Source organism: Caloenas nicobarica, chromosome 2, assembly GCF_036013445.1.
Source record: "Caloenas nicobarica isolate bCalNic1 chromosome 2, bCalNic1.hap1, whole genome shotgun sequence".
Classification (NCBI taxonomy): Eukaryota; Metazoa; Chordata; class Aves; order Columbiformes; family Columbidae; genus Caloenas; species Caloenas nicobarica.
In genome coordinates, this window is record NC_088246.1 from 1,400,200 (window position 1) to 1,420,866 (window position 20,667).

Below are 20,667 nucleotides of genomic sequence, written 5' to 3' on the forward strand. Positions count from 1 at the left end.
CGCCTTGTCCCCGCCCGGCCGCCGTAGCGCGGCCCTCGCAGCCGCCCCCGCTTCCGTCTCCACCTCCCTCCACTTCCGGAAGAAGCCGGAAGTGGCCGGCGCCATGGCAACGGCGTACACATCCCCAAGGGCCGCGGCGGCTCCGGCTCGCCCGGGCCCGGCCGAGGCGGGGGCGCAGGTACGTGAGGGGCGGGGGAGTCGCCCCCTCCTCAGGGCCTTGGCGTGACCCGCCTCCTGTTGTTCCCACAGGCCGCATCAGCCCCTCAGGCCTTGTCCCCCTCCCCAGGGCCTCGTCCCCCTCCTCAAGGTTTCTTCCTGTCCTCAAAGTCTCGTTCTAAAGGCTGAGAGGGATCTGATCAATGGGCTCAATATCTCAGGGTGGGTGTCAGAGGACGGACCAGACTCCGTTCAGTGGTGCCCAACGCCAGGGTGAGGGGCAGCGGGCACAAACTGAAACACAGGAGGGTCCATGTGAACATGAGGAGAAACTTCTTTACTGGGAGGTGCCAGAGCCTGGCCCAGGCTGCCCAGAGCGGGTGTGGAGTCTCCTTCTCCGAGACATTCAAACCCGCCTGGACTGACCTGTGTGATCTGCTTTGGTGACCCTGTGTGAGCAGCGGGGCTGGGTGATCTGCAGAGGGCCCTGCAACCCAACCAGGCTGGGGTTCTGGGAGTCTCCTCCCCCAGGGTTTGTTCCCCACCTCAGGCGATGTCTCCATAGGCCTTGCTCTCCCTCCCATTGCCCCCAGCCTCATCTCCTCCAGATCTTCTCTCCCCACCATCTCCACCCTCCCAGGTCTGCTAAAACGTGGGTGATTCTTCCCCTGTCCCCACAGCCCCCTCTCAGATCACCTGGGGGCGGTTTTGGGCCCCTCACGCCAAGAAAGGCCTTGAGGTGCTGGAGCGAGTTGAGAGAAGGGAACGGAGCTGGGGAAGGGGCTGGAGCACAAGTGTGATGGGAGCGGCTGAGGGAGCTGGGGGTTCAGCTGGAGAACAGGAGCTGAGGGGAGACAGGGACACAAAGAAACGGCCTCAAGTTGCGCCGGGGGAGGTTGAGGTTGGATCTCGGGAACAATTTCTTCCCCAAAGGGCTGTGGGGCATTGGAACAGGCTGCCCAGGGCAGTGCTGGAGTCACCATCCCTGGAGGGGTTGGACAGACGGAGATGAGGTTCTCAGGACATGGGGCAGTGCCAGGGCTGGGGGAACGGGTGGACTCAGTGATCTTGAGGGGCTTTTCCAACTAAAACAATTCTGTGATTCTATTTTATTGTTCAGCTGGGTGGATTCAACTCAAAGCATCCCTGGAGTTTCAGTTCTAGGTGCTGCAGTTTTGCCTCCCCAGTTTTTAGATTTGGCCTCAAATTTTGTCTGTCTGTGGTGGATAAGCTGAGATCTCTCACAGAGAACCAAACCCCATATTCTGCTGCTCTGGGTACACATTTCTGTGCCAATCAGTCCCCAAATCCCCATTTAAAATTTCCCTTTGGCCATAAGGGCACGTTGGCCTCTGCCCGTTGCAGAGATAAGTGTCTTTCCATTAATTCTGAGCAAAAATAGCCCGTTAGTCTTGAGACTAATTAACAGGGGAGTACTGCTTGCTTTGGCTTCTGTATAAGGAGCGACCAAGGAACTTGGGTTTAGCACCTTGTCCTAAAGAGCTTCAAAACCAGCGGACCGAGCTGTGAATTGTGATTTACTTTGCTCGATTTATATTGCTGGTGCTGAAAAACAAGCGAAGGTCACGACAATTCTTGCTCTTGCCGTTTTGATGTTTGTTTTTCAAACTGGGGAAGGTGATTTGGTGGTGAAACATTTTTGGTCAGCAATAAATATGGAGTTTTCTTTGGTTAAAATTCCACCACAGACCCAAAAACTCAATTAATAATCAGGTTGATTGGATGCTTGAGCTATGGCTAATGAGCTGGAGAGCTTTTGGTCTCCACGCTGTTGGTGTTTCCCTCTTTCCTTCCCATTTTCTAACGATAGTAAATACTTTCTAGAGGAATTGCTTTCTCCTGACACCGAACAATGGGCATTGTTGCAGCGAGGGAAATTCCATTGTTCTGAATTTATACTCTCTCTGATTCACACGAGAGTTTTCGCCTGAAGTTTTCCCTTATTTCCTCTGTGCTTCTTGCTGCAGCTTTGCAGAAATCAGCTTAATGCTTGGACTCGCTACTAAGGGTCTTTTCCAACCTAAATGATTGTAAAAAAGGCCCATCGTCCTCCTCTAGTGGATTATATTTGTGCAGAAGAGTTTTGTCATCTCTAACAACCCCGATAACCAGACAAGGAGCATTTCCATGCTGTAAAACTCCATCTCTGTTTTAATTTCATTCGCACCCGTGTTGCTCCTGCCTTTTTTAAGGCAGCGCTGTCAAATATTTTGGCAGCTTTGTCTGCATGTCATTTAATCCTTACAGTGACGTCTGTGCCCTTCTTTGTCACCCTGCTTTTTCACAGATCGTTTCTTTGACAACTGTCTCTGGTGCGGAAGAGATTATGGTCACGGAAACCTCGCACCAGTTTGGATCCTACAGCGGGGATTGTGTCGTCTAGAAGAAGGACAAGGCACCAAGGTAGTCATTAAAATCCTCACCATGTTTTAAAATAAAGTCTTGGTTCAGCTCACACCTCTACATTTCTTTTTTGAGCAGTCCCAGCAGATAAGGCGATGGAGAGATCACAAAGAAAAATACTTAATATACAAGAAATACAAAAGATTGTGTCTGAAACTCAAAGTTGTCGCTCGATCTTACCAGACTCTTGAGCACAGGCTGTCTGTAGGAAACAATGGGGAGAAAACATCGGATCTGAATGTTCCAGGGTTTTAAAAATGCTCAGTTCGTGTTTCTCAGGTGAAGTTTTAGCGGCTGGATGTGCCCAAGAGTCCTTTTCCACTGGACAAACTCTCTACCCCTGCCAGACACTGACGAGAAGAGTGACACAAGAATTTCACCACGAGTTGACAGGCACATGACGTTTTTTCTTCCAGAAACTTGAAGATCAGGTGTTCCTTAGACACTTCAGAATATTTTTACATACCAGTGTGAAGGAGAGGTTATAAAAATATAAAAATGCCTGTTCAATGCAGACTATAAACAAGGTAATTGCTGTGCAGAGCGCTGGAAATGTCAGCGTGCTGACATTTGCAGGGCTGTTGAGCTCCTTTAGGCTCGGTTTAACCTAGAACACGTCTGTCTTAAAGCCTCAGAAGCTGGAAATGGTTCTGAATGAACTGATGTTACAAAACAGCGTGTGCGTTCGCATGTAGGAAACACCAGACAAAAGAAAATCCATCTCCTATTCCTGCAGTTATTTGGCTTTGCAAAGCTGAGAGGAGAAAAGGTTGTGTTGTCAAAAAATGATACAGAATCATAGACAAGAGGAAATTGTGATCAGAAATATATTTCTCTTTTGACACGTGGAGTTTTCTGAGCAGGACAACCCTGGAAAGAACTTTCAGCAACTATTTGCCCACAATTGTTTTTAATAAGCATTTGAAACTGCAGCTGAACTTTTGTTAACACTTTATCTTCAAACTTGATGACTCTGTATCTTAATTTTCGTAACAAATAACATTAAATTTAATTTCACGGAGTGCAACATTGTTGATTTTCCCCTTTCCCCGCCTCTCTAGTTAGAATGGATGCAGTAGAAAAGAGAGTCCACACATTTGTGCGAGTCAAGCCAACAGCCGATTTTGCTCAAGATATGATCAAGTTTGGGCCAGACAACAAGGTAAAGCGCTTGCGAGTGTGAAAGGTTTGGAATTTGATTCCAGTTTTGCCCACAGAAATGCAGAATTCTGCTGTGCCTTAAGGCCACGTGTAACATTTTGGTGCATGTTGACTCACGGTCCTGCTCGCTGTTCTCCTCTGCGCTTGTGGGTTTGTATATGCAAGTGTGGCCATGGAAAACATACTTTTTCAGATACAGTCGCTAGAGACAATCCTCAAAAAGAGTGAGAAACTGAGCAAGCCTTGAGGAATTCCTGGTGGTAACCACAATTCCAGTCTCCCTGTGGTACAGTCTGTTCATCCCTTCACCTTCTCTTGCTTAACTAATAATTTCCTTGGGACACAAAATCACTGACAGGTAAACAGGTGAGTTTAGCCCAATTTCCTTTTTTCTTGAGTATTTATTACCAGAAAATACCATCCAGGTCAGTAAAACAATACTATTTGTGCTCCATTTTCTACTTCTCTTCAGGTCTTCAGTGCGTGGGTTTTTTTCAGGCAGTAACTGCTGGAACTCTCTGTGGTTACTGAAGTTATCCTCATCTCTTTTTGGCTTCCAGAGTGTAAATATATACATCAAAAAAGACGCCAGGAAGGGAGTTGTGAACAACACGCAGACGGACTGGTCCTTTCGGCTGGACGGCATCCTTCACAACACCTCCCAGGAAACGGCTTACGAGACCGTGGCGCGGAAACTGGTGTCCGAAGCTTTAATCGGCTATAATGGTAATTTGTCGCTGTTTTTATTATTTTGACGACAAGTGGAGGTCTCCGAGGGAGAAATCGTTTTGATGTTTAATTTGAGGAAAGCAGAGATTCCTTCCTGAGTTTATTCTTGTCCCGTCCCAAGAGATGGGTTGAGGGATGAGTTCACTCTGAACGCGCCACGCGCCCCGGCTCGACAGATGAGATCAGGTGTGGGTTAACTCTGGGTTAATTCTGTGCGGTTGTGCGAAGTGAATGACAGACAATCACTCCAGGGGTCCAATTCAGTTATGGATTTACTAAAAGCACGTGGTGGAATACAAATTACAGCGATTAGTGACTTGGCAGAAGCATGTTATAATATCACAAAACTTATCAATACATTGACAGCAAAAGTCCTTCTACAAATGGTGGATTGGCAACAATTAGTGTCTGTAATACAAAACTTAACAAGACTTTAACAGCAGAACTTAAAATGATTTTACGTTTTTATGTTCAAGAAAAAGGAAAAGAGAGAGAAGGAAAACTAAGATGTGAGAGAGACAGAGAAAGAGAGTAAGATATAAACTAAGATATGAGAGAGAGAGAAAAAGAGTAAGATAAGAGTAAGATATCACCACTCCACAGGTTATTGATCCAGCGATATCCGGTGAAGTCCGGTAGTTGCGTTGAAGATTTCGGTCACGCTGCGCAGCACATATGTGCCACAACCTGATGTCACGCGCGGGGTCATTTTATAACCCAGTTCATTTACATGTGGGCGGTTCATCTCCTCCTGTTTCGCTCTCCATGCTGATCAGGAAGACTCTTCTGGAAATGGGTCTGGGGTCTTCAAACTAGGGGAAAGTTCACGGTACTGACCAGAAGTGAGTCGTCTTGCCCATCAGGGGTAGCTGTTGGTTCACGGTTTCTTCTAATAATTAGTTATCCGACAGATGGTTCATCTCATTCCAATTAGGCCACGAGGCCTTCACAGCAATTGGCAAGGTGCCTCACACCGTAACCATCTATCTCTTCCACCAAACACAACACCTTGGGAAAGATAAGGGAGACGCCTGCCTACACAACCATCTTATCCTCCTAAAGTAACAAAACCCAGACGTTTAAGGCATAACAAGGTCCTTTGTTCTGCTAAGGATGCGGGGGAAAGCGCTTCAAGGTTGTCACAATTCCTGACCCTTTTCTAGGTACGATAATGTGCTACGGGCAAACGGGGGCCGGTAAAACGTACACAATGACGGGAGCAACCGCTGAGTACAAGCACCGAGGAATCATTCCCCGCGCCATACAGCAGGTACTGGATCCGAACGTGAGAGGCGCTGGAAGAAATAACGAGACATCCCTTGTATCAGCTCTTGCTGTTACGCATGAAGATGTTTTAACGTTTTGAACATGTTCTTTGGAAAACCGTAAATAGGTAACAATTGTGTTTGTGAACTAGCAGCGCCGCTGACAAACTCTTTTCTCTTTGTCTAGGTCTTCAAAGCAACCACACGTTCCGTTGATCCGTTTGTCACTGTCCGAATATCCTACCTGGAGATCTACAACGAGACCATGTTCGATCTTCTGTCCCCCACGGGCAGCGGGACGGGTGGCACGCCGATGGCCGTGGTGGATTGTCCGCAGGGCGTTTACGTGAGGGGCTTGTCTATACATCCCGTTAGCCATGAGGAAGATGCTCTAAATCTCCTTTTTGAGGCAAGAAAACCCAAATATACACTTCTGATTGTTATGTTTAGTGGCTTAGCTGAGGGAGGCGGCAGTAAAGCAGGAATGGGGTGGCCAGGATGGCTGGAGAGAGGTTCAACCCTCTTTGTTCTTTTTATCCTGGGGAGAAGAACTGGTAACACTTTGTAGCCACGTTCTTGCAAAGAAAATATCCCTGGCACAGAGATTCTGGAAGATCTCAGTGGAGTAAAACCCGTTTTTCATGTACATCAGAGCAAGTCAAGCGATGGAGGAAATTCTCTGGGGTGAGACCACAGGACGTAGTAGTGTTGGAGATCCCAGGCAGCCCCAAAAGAGCGAAAGCAACTGCAGAATTTGCCTTAATTTCAGCAGATTTATCTGAAATAGCAGCCCTTTCAGCAGACCGAGATCCCAGGCAGCCAAAAAGACTTGTTGTCGTTACCCCGGTTATCGTGTAAGAGTGTCAGCGAGTGACTTAGTACCGAGTGTAGAATATTTGGGATCCTTTTAGACCCACCAGCTGACTGACGCTGGAATTTCTTCCTGAAAAACACACCTGCCTGTTCTATCTGTGTCAACACTCCGAGAAACGAGTCTTACCAGCGACATCTTGACATCTTGGCTTGATGATTTTAAATGTCTCTTCCAACCAAAATGATTCTGTGATTCTATCTTTGGTAGATAGTTTGGGGTGCTCATGGCATGTGTAACCAGATTTTTACGGCAGGGACATCCACACAACGGGTTGAATTTGTGAAAGGAGTTCGCTGACTTATGCCCGCATCTTTCTTTTTCTTGCGGATGCTTTAGATCATGAGGAAAACATGAATAAATAATTGGTTCTGGATGCAGGAAGTGTATTCTTCCCATCTGGTGTCCTTAAAATCTTTGGCTTGCCTGGGATTGTGGTGTCCTGATTCGTAGGAGCTCCCATTTTCTTTTTAAAGAGTAGAAGGGTGATGATTTGGAGGCCTGTATCTAGTGGAGTGCCTCAAGGGTCAGTTCTGGGACCAATACTGTTCAATATATTCATCAATGACTTGGATGAGGGAATTGAGTGTACCATCAGCAAGTTTGCTGATGACACCAAGCTGGGAGGAGTGGCTGACACGCCAGAAGGCTGTGCTGCCATCCAGCGAGATCTGGACAGGCTAGAGAGTTGGGCGGGGAAAAATTTAATGAAATATAACAAGGGGAAATGTAGAGTCTTGCATCTGGGCAGGAACAACCCCAGGTTCCAGTACAGGTTGGGGAATGACCTATTAGAGAGCAGTGTAGGGGAAAGAGACCTGGGGGTCCTGGGGACAGCAGGATGACCATGAGCCAGCACTGTGCCCTTGTGGCCAAGAAGGCATCCTGGGGTGTATTAGAAGGGGGGTGGTTAGTAGGTCCAGAGAGGTTCTCCTTCCCCTCTACTCTGCCCTGGTGAGACCTCATCTGGAATATTGTGTCCAGTTCTGGGCCCCTCAATTCAAGAAGGACAGGGAACTGCTGGAGAGAGTCCAGCGCAGGGCCACAAAGATGATTAAGGGAGTGGAGCATCTCCCTTATGAGGAAAGGCTGAGGGAGCTGGGGCTCTTTAGCTTGGAGAAGAGGAGACTGAGGGGTGACCTCATTAATGTTTATAAATATATAAAGGGTGGGTGTCACGAGGATGGAGCCAGGCTCTTCTCGGTGACAACCAACAGTAAGACAAGGGGTAATGGGTTCAAGCTGGAACACAAGAGGTTCCACTTAAATGTGAGAAGAAACTTCTTCTCAGTGAGGGTGACAGAACACTGGAACAGGCTGCCCAGGGGGGTTGTGGAGTCTCCTTCTCTGGAGACATTCAAAACCCGCCTGGACGCCTTCCTGTGTAACCTCACCTAAGTTTTCCTGCTCTGGCAGGGGGATTGGACTAGATGATCTTTTGAGGTCCCTTCCAATCCCTAACATTCTGTGATTCTGTGATTCTGTGATTCTGTGATAATTCAGCTTAACTTGAGATCTTTCGACACAAGAAATGCAAGCGACGCCTGGTCGTTGTCCTTTGAGACCCGGGCAGAGCAGTCGGCTGTGAAACCTGTTGACAAATGCATTTTTACGCGGAGGAACCTTCCGTTTCCTTTTCTGCCTCGCTCCGTGATACCCTCACGCTCCGAGCAAGCGGTTGCAACATCCTTTTCGATGTCGCTTTTCTTTTCCCGTCAGCGGGCATCGCGAATTCGTGGCGATCGTACACGGCTGAGTTTGCTCTGACATTTAACGCTCCCTGGTTTTCTAGTCATCGAGAAACTGAAACAAGCGGGGGGGTTTTGGCTCTGAACTGCTCCTCAAAAAGCCGTGGTTTTGTGAGCTGGGCCTTGAAAGTGGAAATGCAGATAATGCTGGTAAAAAAACATTATTACAATAAACAGCGACCTTTCCCAACCGCCCCGTGAGATACTTGAGAGGCCTTTGAGTAAGAAACCCAGTGAAATAACTGGTGGGGGTCACAGGCTCTGCGGAGTGAAGGTTGAACCCGTGTTTATTTAACCGTGTGTATGTCCAGTTTCTCTTTATTCTTCCACTGCAGTTTAAAAACGATTTTCAATTTTCACTTCATTTACAGGGTGAGACCAACAGGGTGATAGCAGAGCACACGCTGAATAAAAATTCATCCCGATCCCATTGCATCTTTACTATTTACATTGAGGTAAGAGCTCCAGCGGTTTTCCTAGGGGACTCGAGTGACTGAGGATCTGTACGTGGCTGGTTTTTACTGTATTTCAGCCTTGTCTACTGCTAAACACATTTTATATTCTTTTTCCCCTCAGTCTCGTTTCAGAGCTTTCTCAGATGTCAAATGCATTAACTCTAAAATCAACTTAATCGATCTGGCAGGCTCAGAGCGACTGAGCAAGACTGGAGTAAGTAATGGAAGAAATATCGCAGTAATCAACACGTGGGAGGTGAAATTATGGGGTTTCCCCTCAACAGAATTCGGTCTGTGGTGAATAGGAGGGACTGTGATGAGTTGTAAGTCCCATTAACACGTCAGAGGGTGTTCAGTTGTTTCCACCTGTTGTGGATAATTTCTGTAAGTTCACATCTACGTCACTCCTATCCCGCACGTGCCTTCCAACCTGACCCAGATGCAGTTAGTTAATTTAAGTCTATTATTTCTCAAAAAAATTCTGATTTTTCTCTTCATTCCACGAGCGACAGTGCAAACCCCCCACTTCTGGTCACAGCAGACAAACTCTTGAAACCTTCTTAGAGCATCAGGGCTCAACAACCAAAACCTTCTCAGGTCCCGTGTGACGTTCTGTATCGATCAGAATAGAAATTGCATCAGCCCTGTGACAAATATACGTAATTTATCCTTTGGGGAGGAACGTCCGTGGTCCTGGTAGACTTGTAATAAAAAATTAACGTCCCTCACAACTTGTTTTCAGACTGAAAAAAGCTCTCGATCATGAATTAATTAGCTCTGTACCCTCGCAGTCCTGCAGAGTTGTACCCCTAGTAAGGAATGTGCTTTTTTCCGCAGTTCAGCCAGAAACACGTGTCGTGGAAACTTTGCCTTCTGCTTTTTGTTCCAGTCGGAGGGGCAGGTTCTGAAAGAAGCCGCCTACATCAACAAGTCTCTGTCGTTCCTCGAGCAAATCGTCATCGCCCTGGCTGATCCCAAGAGGGACCACGTCCCGTTCCGGCAGAGCAAGCTCACTCACGTCCTCAAGGACTCGCTGGGTAAGAGCTGCGGATCACAACCGCCTCAAACAATTTCTAGGAAATCTCAGTGAATATGGGAAGTTTTAAGGCCATAACACAGAAATGCACAGAGCTAATGTGTTATTCAAGGGAGACTGGGTTTTCCTCATCAAATAAAAGAGTGGGTGCAGGAATCACAGAATCATTTTGGTTGGAAGAGACGTTTAAGATTGAGTCCAGGTGTTCCCCCAGCCCTGGCACTGCCCCATGTCCTGAGAACCTCATGTCCGTCTGTCCAACCCCTCCAGGGATGGTGACTCCAGCACTGCCCTGGGCAGCCTGTTCCAATGCCCCACAGCCCTTTGGGGAAGAAATTGTTCCCCAGATCCAACCTCAACCTCCCCTGGCGCAACTTGAGGCCGTTTCCTCTCATCCTAAAGTCAGGAGAAGGTACAAAGCCCCCACTGATCAAGCCAGTAGAAATTCACAAAACCTTAGTTAGAATATTTAAAAAAACCCCAAAACTACCACCAAAAAACCCCCCTTTTACAAGGCTTTTTGTAGAGTAATCAAAATCATCAGAAATGAGAGTGAGGTTTGAGCCGTCTCAGCTCAAGGCTCGCGGTGCTTTTTGGAAAGGCAGCGACTGTGTCCTGCTGGGTTCCCCGCTCTTAGATTTAGGCTGAGGGCTTTAAAATCCTCTACTCTGGTTTTCCCAATTTCAGGCTTTTACAGTTTATATTCCCGACTTCTTCCTGCATCGTCGCCTCATGAGAAACACCTTTTACCTTTATTCTTGAGTCGTTCTGTGCCAGTGTGTTTCCGTACCCAAGGGAACTTCAGAGGGACAGCGACAAACTGGCTGTGTTCTTTCTTGCTGCTTTTTCTCTGTTTTAGTCAGCACATAATATAATACATTCCAGAAAAGGAAACAGCAAAAAACCCAAATTACATTATTATTTTTTTTTTTTTTACATTTTTCCCAGGGGGAAACTGCAACACTGTCCTGGTGGCAAATATCTGTGGGGAAGCTGTGCACGTAGAAGAGACCGTAAGTTGCACTGATTTCTGCAGAATTAAAGTAATTTTCCTGCTACTTTTGCAATTAGCCGTAGTTCATTTTAAAGAACAGTCTCTGGAGAGTTATGGCAGGAGTCCCAGAGAAACATCCTGTCTAATTAATCACAAATATTGGATAGTCTGTCTTATCTCAAAGGCTCAGAAACCAGATTGCTCTGTGATGCAAACAGACGAGTGGAAAATAAAGCCTGAAACAGAGCAGGCCCAAGCAGACAAAATCTGAGCACCCTGGCCAGTGTTAATTATTATTTTTGGTTCAACTGTGCGAATGTGTTTGGATGGAGCGTCACGTAACAAGAAGGGAATCGCTTTGCTCTTTGTTGAGCAAGTTTTACGTAGCAAAAAAATGTAAACACAGGCACCTTTTCTGGGTTTGTCTTCAAGGCAGAGTGTTGTTTTTATCATCTCCCGCTTGTGTTCCGATAACGTCTAGCGAAACATAATATTACTGAGGAAATAGCCGTGATAATTTGCATCAAGAGGAGGATTTTCAAGCTGCAAGGCCTTACTCTCAAGATAAAACAACCGCAGGAATTAAGCTTGAAGGCTGTTGCTGTGCGATTCGGGAGTTTTTAGGATGTGTTATTTTGCTCAGAAAGGGCAGTGGGTATATTGAGATGGCAGCTCTGGTGCACAAAGAGAACAGAAGAGACAAAAGCATCATCCGAAGCTGGTTAATCACGTAGAAACCACCGAGCGCTACAAAATACGCTCCCGGGATGAGAAATCCTCTACTGCTCCCTGCAGTTAAACAGCTTTTGTATTTCTCTGCTCTGGGACCTGATGCGATTAAGTAGTAACAGACTCTGAAAATTCTCTCCTTGCCAATATCTGTTTCAGTTACTTCCAACCCATGTTTTTCAGTTGTCTTCTCTCCGTTTTGCTACCAGAATGAAATGGATCACGACAGCGCCGGTCGTCAACGAGACGTACGACCAAGAGGTACGGAGAGAAGGGGAATGGCAGAAAGCGTGTTTTCCTCAGGTTCCTTAATATTTAGAATAATGACCTTAAAACCCAGAGGGAAATTCAGAAGTTTAATGAATTACCACTCACCAGCCAAGCTGACACTTGCTGAATTTAGGTGTATGATAAAAAATTAAGCTTTTTTTCATTGGTGTTTAATTACAGTTACCTTGAATAGGATAGAGGGTACAGTCAGGTGGATGGTCACGTTTTCCCTCACACGTGGTAATTCTTTCACCTTCATACACACCAGTCCTTAATTTTTCTGATAAGATTCACCTCTTAATGGAGATGGAAAGTTGTGAACTCCCCTGGTATGTGGGGAAATCATCTCCGGTCCTACCTGCGGCCCTACGCAGCGTTATCCCCGTCGCTGCTGGTAATGTAGTTTTGCCACGATTACAAAACCTGTTTAAACAAGGAAATAATTTAAAGAAAATGATCATATTTTAGACGTCCCGAGTGCACTTTCACAGCTGAAACAGAGCGGGAAGTGCTCTATGAATTACTGACAGCCCACAGAACAAATTTAGAGTGATCTGATCCACAGCACAGGTGGTGTGTGAGAGCTCTGCGGTATTTCATGGCCTGATCTCACAAAGAAACAGCCGGGGAGTTGCCCCCAACAGCTTCCAGAAGAAACTGTGCAACCAACCGTCTTTTCCTCTTCGGTCCTTTTCATTTTCTGTTGAGATGTGTGGAGTGGAAAAGAGTATCCAAAAAAGTAGTGTTTAAGGCAGCTGTTGCGCTTTGATGTTCACCAGGTCACTTAAAAAGTGGCTCGATGTCCAATTCTCACGGAATCCCGAGGAGTTTTGTGTACCCACACCTTTCTGGGAACACATTCTAAACAGCGAATGCTTGAAGATGTTCTACGTGATGGAGAAATTCAATCAAACACACCACAGGAGACTCGCTCCTCTATTAAAGTTAATGTCAGAACTCCTACTGAGTTCCGTAAGGCTCAGAGTGGAAACCTGCACGTTTCTTTGCTTTCCAAAGAATATCTCCCAGCCCAGAACTTGCTGGCCCCATCAGTACCAGATCAGGAAAGCGTCAAATTAAAAACCAGGTGGCCCTTCTCCTGCTGGCTTGGGCTGACCCTGCGGGCCGTAAACCCAGAAACCGTCTGGTTGGAAGCAAATCAAAGGCCAAATGATTGCCAGACTCACAACTTCACCGATGCAAACCCAACAGCGAACCCCGGGGAAACGCGGACACAGCCGGGATGTTCTCCAGCAGCCACTTTAATGCTGCTTTTCAGTGGTTTTATTCTCCGATAGCATTTGGTCGTTTGCTCACCCGTTTGTTTTCCTGCTAGGGGACGGTGAAGGCTTTGGAGAAGGAGATTGATCTTCTGAAGCAGGAACTGGCCATGCATGACAGCTTGGTAAGGAACAGAATCGTTTAGGTTGGAAAGGACCCTCAAGATCATGGAGTCCAACCATTAACCCACCCCATGTGCTGAGAACCTCATGTCCGTCTGTCCAACCCCTCCAGGGATGGTGACTCCAGCACTGCCCTGGGCAGCCTGTTCCAATGCCCCACAGCCCTTTGGGGAAGAAATTGTTCCCCAGATCCAACCTCAACCTCCCCTGGCGCAACTTGAGGCCGTTTCTTTGTGTCCCTGTCTGCCCTCAGCTCCTGTTCTCCAGCTGAACCCCCAGCTCCCTCAGCCGCTCCCATCACACTTGTGCTCCAGCCCCTTCCCCAGCTCCGTTCCCTTCTCTCAACTCGCTCCAGCACCTCAAGGGCTCTTTTGTCCTGAGGAGCCCAAAACTGAATTCAAGGCTGCAGCATCTTAGGCGGGACCTACTTACGGCTTTGTCATGAACTTTGTTTTGCAGTGGGATCAATTAGCTCAGTGTCCGGCGTGATTCTGTTCTTCCTTCTGCTTCCAACACTGTTGGTTGGGCTGTAGGCCAAGCTCTGAAGATCCTGTGCAGTGAGACTGTGTTGAAGCTTCAGCCTCCAACCACCGTAGATGTTTTTTTTTTCAGGCTCTTGAACCCTCCTCTGGTTTGATTGAAGCGTGTAGTGCTTTGCTCTCAGCGCGCTCCCGAGTCCCGTCGCCATCAGAAATTAAACATAAGCCTTCCCCAAGCACAGCAGAGCAATGTCAGGGGTTTTGCCAGACTAGTGCTTGCTTTGCTTTTTGTGATTCACTGATAATCAGTTCTTCACCTTTTTTTTTTTTTTTTTTTTTGTAGGCAAATCGTTCTTTGGTGACTTATGAGCCTCTGACTGACATCCAGGTAGCGGAGATTAAATCTCAGGTGGACAGATACCTAAAAGGAGCCATTGATGAAATTGATGTAAGTAGCTTTCTAGTGGAGAAGGACTTAAATACCGATCCCATCCCATTTGACTTTAAGACAGAAGCAATTCAAATGTCTTCTGAGGAGGCTGTCTTTAACCCCAAAAGTGCTACAGAATTGTAATTTAATTTTTTTTTGCTTGCTAAGGACTGTCTCCTTGTTCTCATTCCCTTTTTGCTTTTTTTGGAAGCTTGAGAAACCTCTTCTTCATTCCTCAAACCTTTTAAACTGGTTTATTTGGAATTTCTTTAAAGAATTAATGTCAAAATTTTGCCCTGGCAACGTTAAACTAAACTTTTGCAAGGTGCGTTGCCAAAATATGTCCAGCCTCTTCGCTGCAGGTTCATTAGGGCAGAGTTTCTCAACTCGAAACTACCTGTTGACTGCAAAATGATTGCGAAAAGAAACAACAAACATCCTGTGTACACAAATATTCCTGTGGGGGCAAGCAGGGAAGTGAACAAAATGTAGGAAAATGAAAGTTATAAACGCACACTCAGAGTTACTGTAAAGTTCGGTTTGGTGATGAACAGAGGCCGCAGTGACAACAGCACAGAAGTTGCTGGCGGATTGTTTTCCAAACAGTGAGATAACTCTTTAGTTTAAGTGAAACACTCAAGATACTCCCTCTCATTTTGTGTCCTCGTTATCTTCTCCCAAAGTCCCTGTTTGCTCCCTTGGCAGGAGGGAGTGCGTGGAATAAGGGCTTAAGTGACGGTGACTTTTACCTGGGCTGCAAAATGTGATGTGTGGATGTGGAGGAGAGAAGGTAGAGAAGGACTAAAGAGTTTCACACAGGAAAGAATAGAATTATAGAATCGCAGAACGGTTTGGGTTGGAAGGGACCTTAAAGATCACTGAGATCCAACCCCTGCCATGAGCAGGGACATCTGCACCAGCTCAGGTTGCTCAGAGCCCCGTCCAGCCTGGCCTGGGATGTCTCCAGGGATGGTTCAGCCACCACCTCTCTGGCCAACCTGGGCCAGGCTCTCACCACCCTCAGGGCCAACAATTCCTTCCTCACGTCCAGCCTGAATCTCCCTCCTTTAGTTTAAAACCATCACCCCTTGTCCTATCACAACAGGCCCCGCTCAGAAGTCTGTCCCCATCTTTATGGGCCTCTTTTAAGTCTGGAAAGGCAGCAATAATGTCTCCCCAGAGCTTCTCTTCTCCAGCTGAACCCCCCAACTCTCTCAGCCTGTCCTCCCAGCAGAGCTGTTCCAGCCTCGGGTCATTCCTGGGGCTCCTCTGGCCCCTCTCCAGCAGCTCCATGTGTGTCCTGTGCTGGGGACCCAGAGCTGGCCCAGCACTGCAGGGGGGTCTCACAAAGCGGGGCAGAGGGGCAGGATCCCTCCACTCAGTGTCTCAGTGGCACTGAAGAATGTTTTACAGAGAGGACTGAGAACCGAGATGGTGCATTTCATAGCTTGGTCCAGCCTCTTAGACCATCGGAGAGCTGAGTGCAGATTCCTGCTCAGCCACAGACCCCTCATGGCTTATGTGTCTCTGCCTCTGCTCGTCATTTCTCCCCGGAAAGGGCTGTGGGGCATTGGAACATTTACAATAAATTTGTAAATTTATTGTAAATAATTTATTACCTTGATGGCTGTGTGCTCCATGGGATTTACCCCAGTCTGTCAGATTCCTCTCTCTTAAAAAATCTCCTCGGAACGAGCAACGTGTCCACCTGCAGCCCGACTCCCGAGTCCAGGAGAAAGGGAACTGTGTTCGAGTGTGGATACCCAGCAAGTGGAAAGCAGAGTCCTCACAATCTGAAATATTTCATAGAATCATTTTGGTTGGAAAAGCCCCTCAAGATCATCGAGCCCAAGTGTTCCCCCACCCCTGGCACTGCCCCCTGTCCTGAGAACCTCATGTCCGTCTGTCCAACCCCTCCAGGGATGGTGACTCCACCACTGCCCTGGGCAGCCTGTTCCAATGCCCCACAGCCCTTTGGGGAAGAAATTGTTCCCCAGATCCAACCTCAAGCTCCCCTGGTGCAACTTGAGGCCGTTTCCTCTGCTCCTGGCCCTTGTTCCTGGCGAGCAGAGCCCGACCCCCCTGGCTCCAAGCTCCTTTCAGGCAGTTCAGAGAGTGACGTTGATTTGCATCAGTACAACCTCCCTGTACCCTCACCGTCTGCGTCTCTTCCTCAGATCGTGAACGTCAGGCAAATCCAGGAGGTTTTCAAGCAGTTCAAACTTCTACTAAGGTAAGATATCCAAGGTTGATGCATTTCACAGTCAGGTTGAGAAATTCCACCAAGCTTTCGTCTGTGATATCACCCTGTGGGATCGGTGAAGAATCATAATGAACTGCAGGGAATAACTTGTAAGTGAAAACACAATTCTGGACAAATTCTGCTGGTTTTTGCACAAGAAGCTGTTGCCTGTAACCTCCCAGTGCTCAGAAACAACATGCAAAGGCCCTTGATGGAAAACTTCGCTGGTTTAAAAAGTCTGCTTGGCAAATACACCATCACTGAGCGTAACCTTTGCAGGACCCCTGGAGCATTTCTCCATCGTGCAAGGCAGGCAGACAGAGGGAAAAATCAAACTTTAGGTTGAGATGATACAATCTCACCACACCAGCATCTAAAATTCATTTGATTTACTCTTTTTTTTTGTAGAGAATGTGGCAAAGAAAGGTCATAAAGTGATTTGGAGAAGCTTGATAAGAAGTTTCTGTGGCTGTTTCCAGCGAGGCGCTGTCTGATGTGTGGGGTGGGCTGGGAGAAAGCGTGGAAGCGCCTCTGAAAATGTCACCGGTGGATGATGAAAGTTGTTTTTTTGGGCTGGAGGAGGGAAAGTGAATGACAGGCTGGGAAAAAAACTGAACCAAACCCAACTGAAAATGAGGACAAGCCGCTTCCATGTCATGAAATAGAAGAAAACAAATTAAAACCAGGATATTAGGGCAACTCCCTGCCCCCCCCAGCCTTTGCACTGTGGCAGCAGAGGTGACATTGGGATATTGCTGTCAAAAATCTGCGTGTCCTCGTGAAACTCGTGTGAACGCGGGTATCTGTGGTACATCCTCAGCCTGGCCAGTCAGGCTTGCCTGGGACCCAAGGCCAAAATGGCTTTCATGGTAAAATTTTGCCCAATTATTATTTTATTTAACTGGAGACGCCTTTTATTCTGAAACAGTGGGCTTTAGTCTTTTTAACTTCCAGGTTCTCTAATGATTTGCAGTCCTTTATAGCATATTTAAGCATATTGACGATGCTTTACCCATCCCCTTTCAGTGAAATACGATTTAATTTGAAAATAATTAGGTTAAAATAAGGTGATGGAATGGAGCAGGGGTAATATTATTTGATCTGGACAATTAAAAAGGTTATCTAAACATTAAAATAGCCATCGAAAAACTCCTATGTCCAAGAGGCCTAAAGAAATGTAGTGAAAGAAAGGAAGAGAATGGAAAAAGGTGACAACGGTTATGAAGAAGACCAGAAGGAGCGAGGCGGGGTGTTTGGGAATGAGATCACAGGTAAAAGCGGTTTTTCTTTGCGAATCTGGTATTACAGTTTGTGATGTATGAAATAATCCTCCTTGAACGCGATGGTGAGGGGCCGTTTTCTCCCCCAGTCAGCAGGAGCACGAAGTGGAGGCCAGATTGCGAAGCGAGTACGTCCTGATAGACAAAAACGACTTCGCTGCTATTGCTGCTATTCAGAAGGTAACGCCTGGTGCTTGAGCCCTGCCCAGAATCCATCGGTGCTTGAGCCCTGCCCAGAATGCATCGTCGCTTCGGCTCCTTTGCTGCTGAAACGTGAATTGCCTCAAATTCTCAACTTTTCCCCCTTGAAATCGGAAGCTCGGAAATGTTAATGGTCAAAGAAGTTGCCCCGAGCAGAGGGGCACCAGTAAACCAAGTGGCATTCGTATCGGCAGAGGATTAGAGCCACAGAATAATTAATCGTAATAATATAAACTAGAAGGTGACCTCAATCAGTTATAGAAGGTGGGGTCAGATCACCTGTCTCTCCTGAAATCTCGATTTTAATCCTTATAATTTCTGGAGCACAGTAAATGCATCGTATGTAAACCATAAATTCAGATGTGGACTCTGTCTTACGGTTTATAATCTATTTTTCATTACTTATTTCCATCTGTGAAACATTTTCTCTCTGAAGCAGGTATTTCCTTGCCATGGTTTTACCCAGCAAAGGGGATAAAATAATAATTATCCGTTATGCAGGGTCATATACTTGTCCTGTGGCTTAACTGAAGATGCTTTGAATTTTTTGGAAAAAAGGCACAAGGGAAAATGTAAAGTATTTGTATGACAGAGAAACACCCAAACAGGCCTATTCAAGTCTTTATTTAAAGGAGTGGAAAACAAAACTGAAAATTGATTTAGGTAGATTTTAGTGCTTAATGGCCCCTCTGTTTTATAGAATCATAGAATAGTTTGGGTTGGAAGAGACCTTAAAGATCACTGAGATCCAAGCCCTGCCATGGGCAGGGACATCTGCACCAGCTCCGGTTGCTCAGAGCCCCGTCCAGCCTGGCCTGGGATGTCTCCAGGGATGGTTCAGCCACCACCTCTCTGGGAACCTGGGCCAGGCTCTCACCACCCTCATTTCTTTGTGTTTCCAGACAGGTGTTGCTGACGTCAATGGGCATTTGGTGCAGGAAGAGCGTGGACGGGCTTTGGGGATGAGAACTCCTCCTTCTTCATCCAGACGTGGCGAGAAGAAGAAAACCAGGAAAACCAAAGAGCAGCCCAAGTGAGTAAAGCAGCCGGACGGTTCTTGCTTTTCTCTGGTTTCTGTGATTCTCAGTTGTGCTGGGGGAGGTTGAGGTTGGATCTTGGGAACAATTTCTTCCCCAAAGGGCTGTGGGGCATTGGAACAGGCTGCCCAGGGCAGTGCTGGAGTCACCATCCCTGGAGGGGTTGGACAGACGGACATGAGGTTCTCAGGACAGGGGGCAGTGCCAGGGCTGGGGGAACGCTTGGACTCCATGATCCTGAGGGGCTTTTCCAACCCAAATGATTCTGTGTTTCTATGAGTTTATGATCCTGAGAAGCCAAGTCTGGGGGAGAGCGAGTCCTCCCTTGGATCGAAGCTGCGCTGCAGCCCCCGGACAGAGGACGGGGCTGCGAAAAGCACACGCAGCAGAGGTGCTGAGAGGAAAGGGAGGAGGGGACGGTGGACAGACCAAGGACATAAGAGATTTTAAGAGGGAAGGAGGAACCAGCAGACCTGAGCAGGTTCTTAGAGACACGGTTTAGTGCCAGAGTTAAGTTATGGTTGAATGTGATGATCTTGAGGGTCTCTTCCAACCACAATGACTCTATGATTCTATAATTTCTAGAAGTGAGATCCCTGCACTGGCACTTTCAACAACTACTTCTGGGGTCGAGAGCATCTGCTCGGTTCCTCCCTGACGTTTCCCCAAAGTCCTGGTGTTAGCGAGCAGGGGAACCACCGAGGCTTTCGTATCCACGGGACACGGATACATTTTTTCTGAGCCGTTTTTTCTTCAGGGAGACGGAAAGAGATTTGGCAAGTGCTTTTCTGTGTATGTTTCAAGTCACACCAACCCTTGCAGACAAGGCTGGTGGTGTTTGTGGAGCTGAACGGAGGGAGAAGAACAGAGAGCTGGGCTCCATTGCGCTGTGGGGTTAGATTGAGTCCTCAGGGATTCGGTTTGTAGGTTCCTCTGAAGGTAAAAAGGGTTTTCCTGTCTGCAGATCTGCCTCAATCCAGACAAGGTGGGACTGTGATCCTTCTCGTGATCCTTCTCTTATTCCTTATCAGTAGATATTTCATTGCAACGTCATTCTGCTAGTTTTGAATCAGCAAGACTCGCACCTGCAGTTTATTTTTGTCCTATTTTCCTATTATGAAGAAATTACTCTGGTTCATCTTTTCCCTCCCCTGTCAGGAAGGAAAGAATCAGAAATTCTCCTTTGGGGAGAGATGTGGATGGCTCTTCAGGATCAAAAAGCCGGGCAAGAATTTCTACCAAGGATCTGAATGTGAAACAGGGAGCAAGGAACCAGGATACAGCGAATATTGGTGCAGAGCTCTCAAAAGCAGCTCCCGCGGAGGATTTCCAGCGGCCCAGGTAAAGCTTTCCCTGGGAGGGAGGGAATAAATCCGCTTTTCCAGAGGGTGGTTCGCACCAGGATGATCGCATCGTGTTCCCCTGCTTCCAGTTAAAGAGGGGAGATTCAGAAATCATCATTCCTTGGATGCAGAAATGCGTCGTAGGACACCCTGTGTGCCCAAGTATGTTGGTGGTCATCATCTTCTCCATCTGCTTGGAGCTCTATCCCCATCAGTAAATCATAAAATCATCAAAACAAGAGTTAATGCCTCGATACTGAAATACTAGTTGAAATACTGTGCTTCGTGCTATGTAGAAATCAGGTGATGCTATTTTAGTAATTCTGCCAAGTGTTAAAATCTGGGAATTTCTACAAGGTAAAGGATTCCCTTGAGGGACTCAAGTGGTGCACCATGGCAGGAAAAAAGTTACTA

The 20,667-nt window shown here is 47.0% G+C and overlaps 1 protein-coding gene across 1 annotated transcript in view; it reads left to right on the forward strand.

The window, feature by feature from the left end:
* Positions 1 to 106: 106 nt before the first annotated feature.
* KIF9 (kinesin family member 9) overlaps positions 107 to 20,667 on the forward strand; it is a 32,838-nt gene continuing 12,277 nt past the window's right edge. Inside the window, exons 1-17 of the mRNA XM_065627372.1 lie at positions 107 to 178; positions 2,465 to 2,580; positions 3,642 to 3,742; positions 4,302 to 4,467; positions 5,634 to 5,740; positions 5,923 to 6,144; positions 8,726 to 8,809; positions 8,931 to 9,023; positions 9,699 to 9,846; positions 10,794 to 10,858; positions 11,752 to 11,829; positions 13,175 to 13,243; positions 14,064 to 14,168; positions 16,328 to 16,383; positions 17,762 to 17,852; positions 18,776 to 18,906; positions 20,069 to 20,251. Of these exons, the coding sequence (XP_065483444.1) occupies positions 3,647 to 3,742; positions 4,302 to 4,467; positions 5,634 to 5,740; positions 5,923 to 6,144; positions 8,726 to 8,809; positions 8,931 to 9,023; positions 9,699 to 9,846; positions 10,794 to 10,858; positions 11,752 to 11,829; positions 13,175 to 13,243; positions 14,064 to 14,168; positions 16,328 to 16,383; positions 17,762 to 17,852; positions 18,776 to 18,906; positions 20,069 to 20,251 (1,694 nt within the window). The 5' untranslated portion in view covers positions 107 to 178; positions 2,465 to 2,580; positions 3,642 to 3,646. The remainder of the gene's footprint in view (positions 179 to 2,464; positions 2,581 to 3,641; positions 3,743 to 4,301; positions 4,468 to 5,633; positions 5,741 to 5,922; positions 6,145 to 8,725; positions 8,810 to 8,930; positions 9,024 to 9,698; positions 9,847 to 10,793; positions 10,859 to 11,751; positions 11,830 to 13,174; positions 13,244 to 14,063; positions 14,169 to 16,327; positions 16,384 to 17,761; positions 17,853 to 18,775; positions 18,907 to 20,068; positions 20,252 to 20,667) is intronic.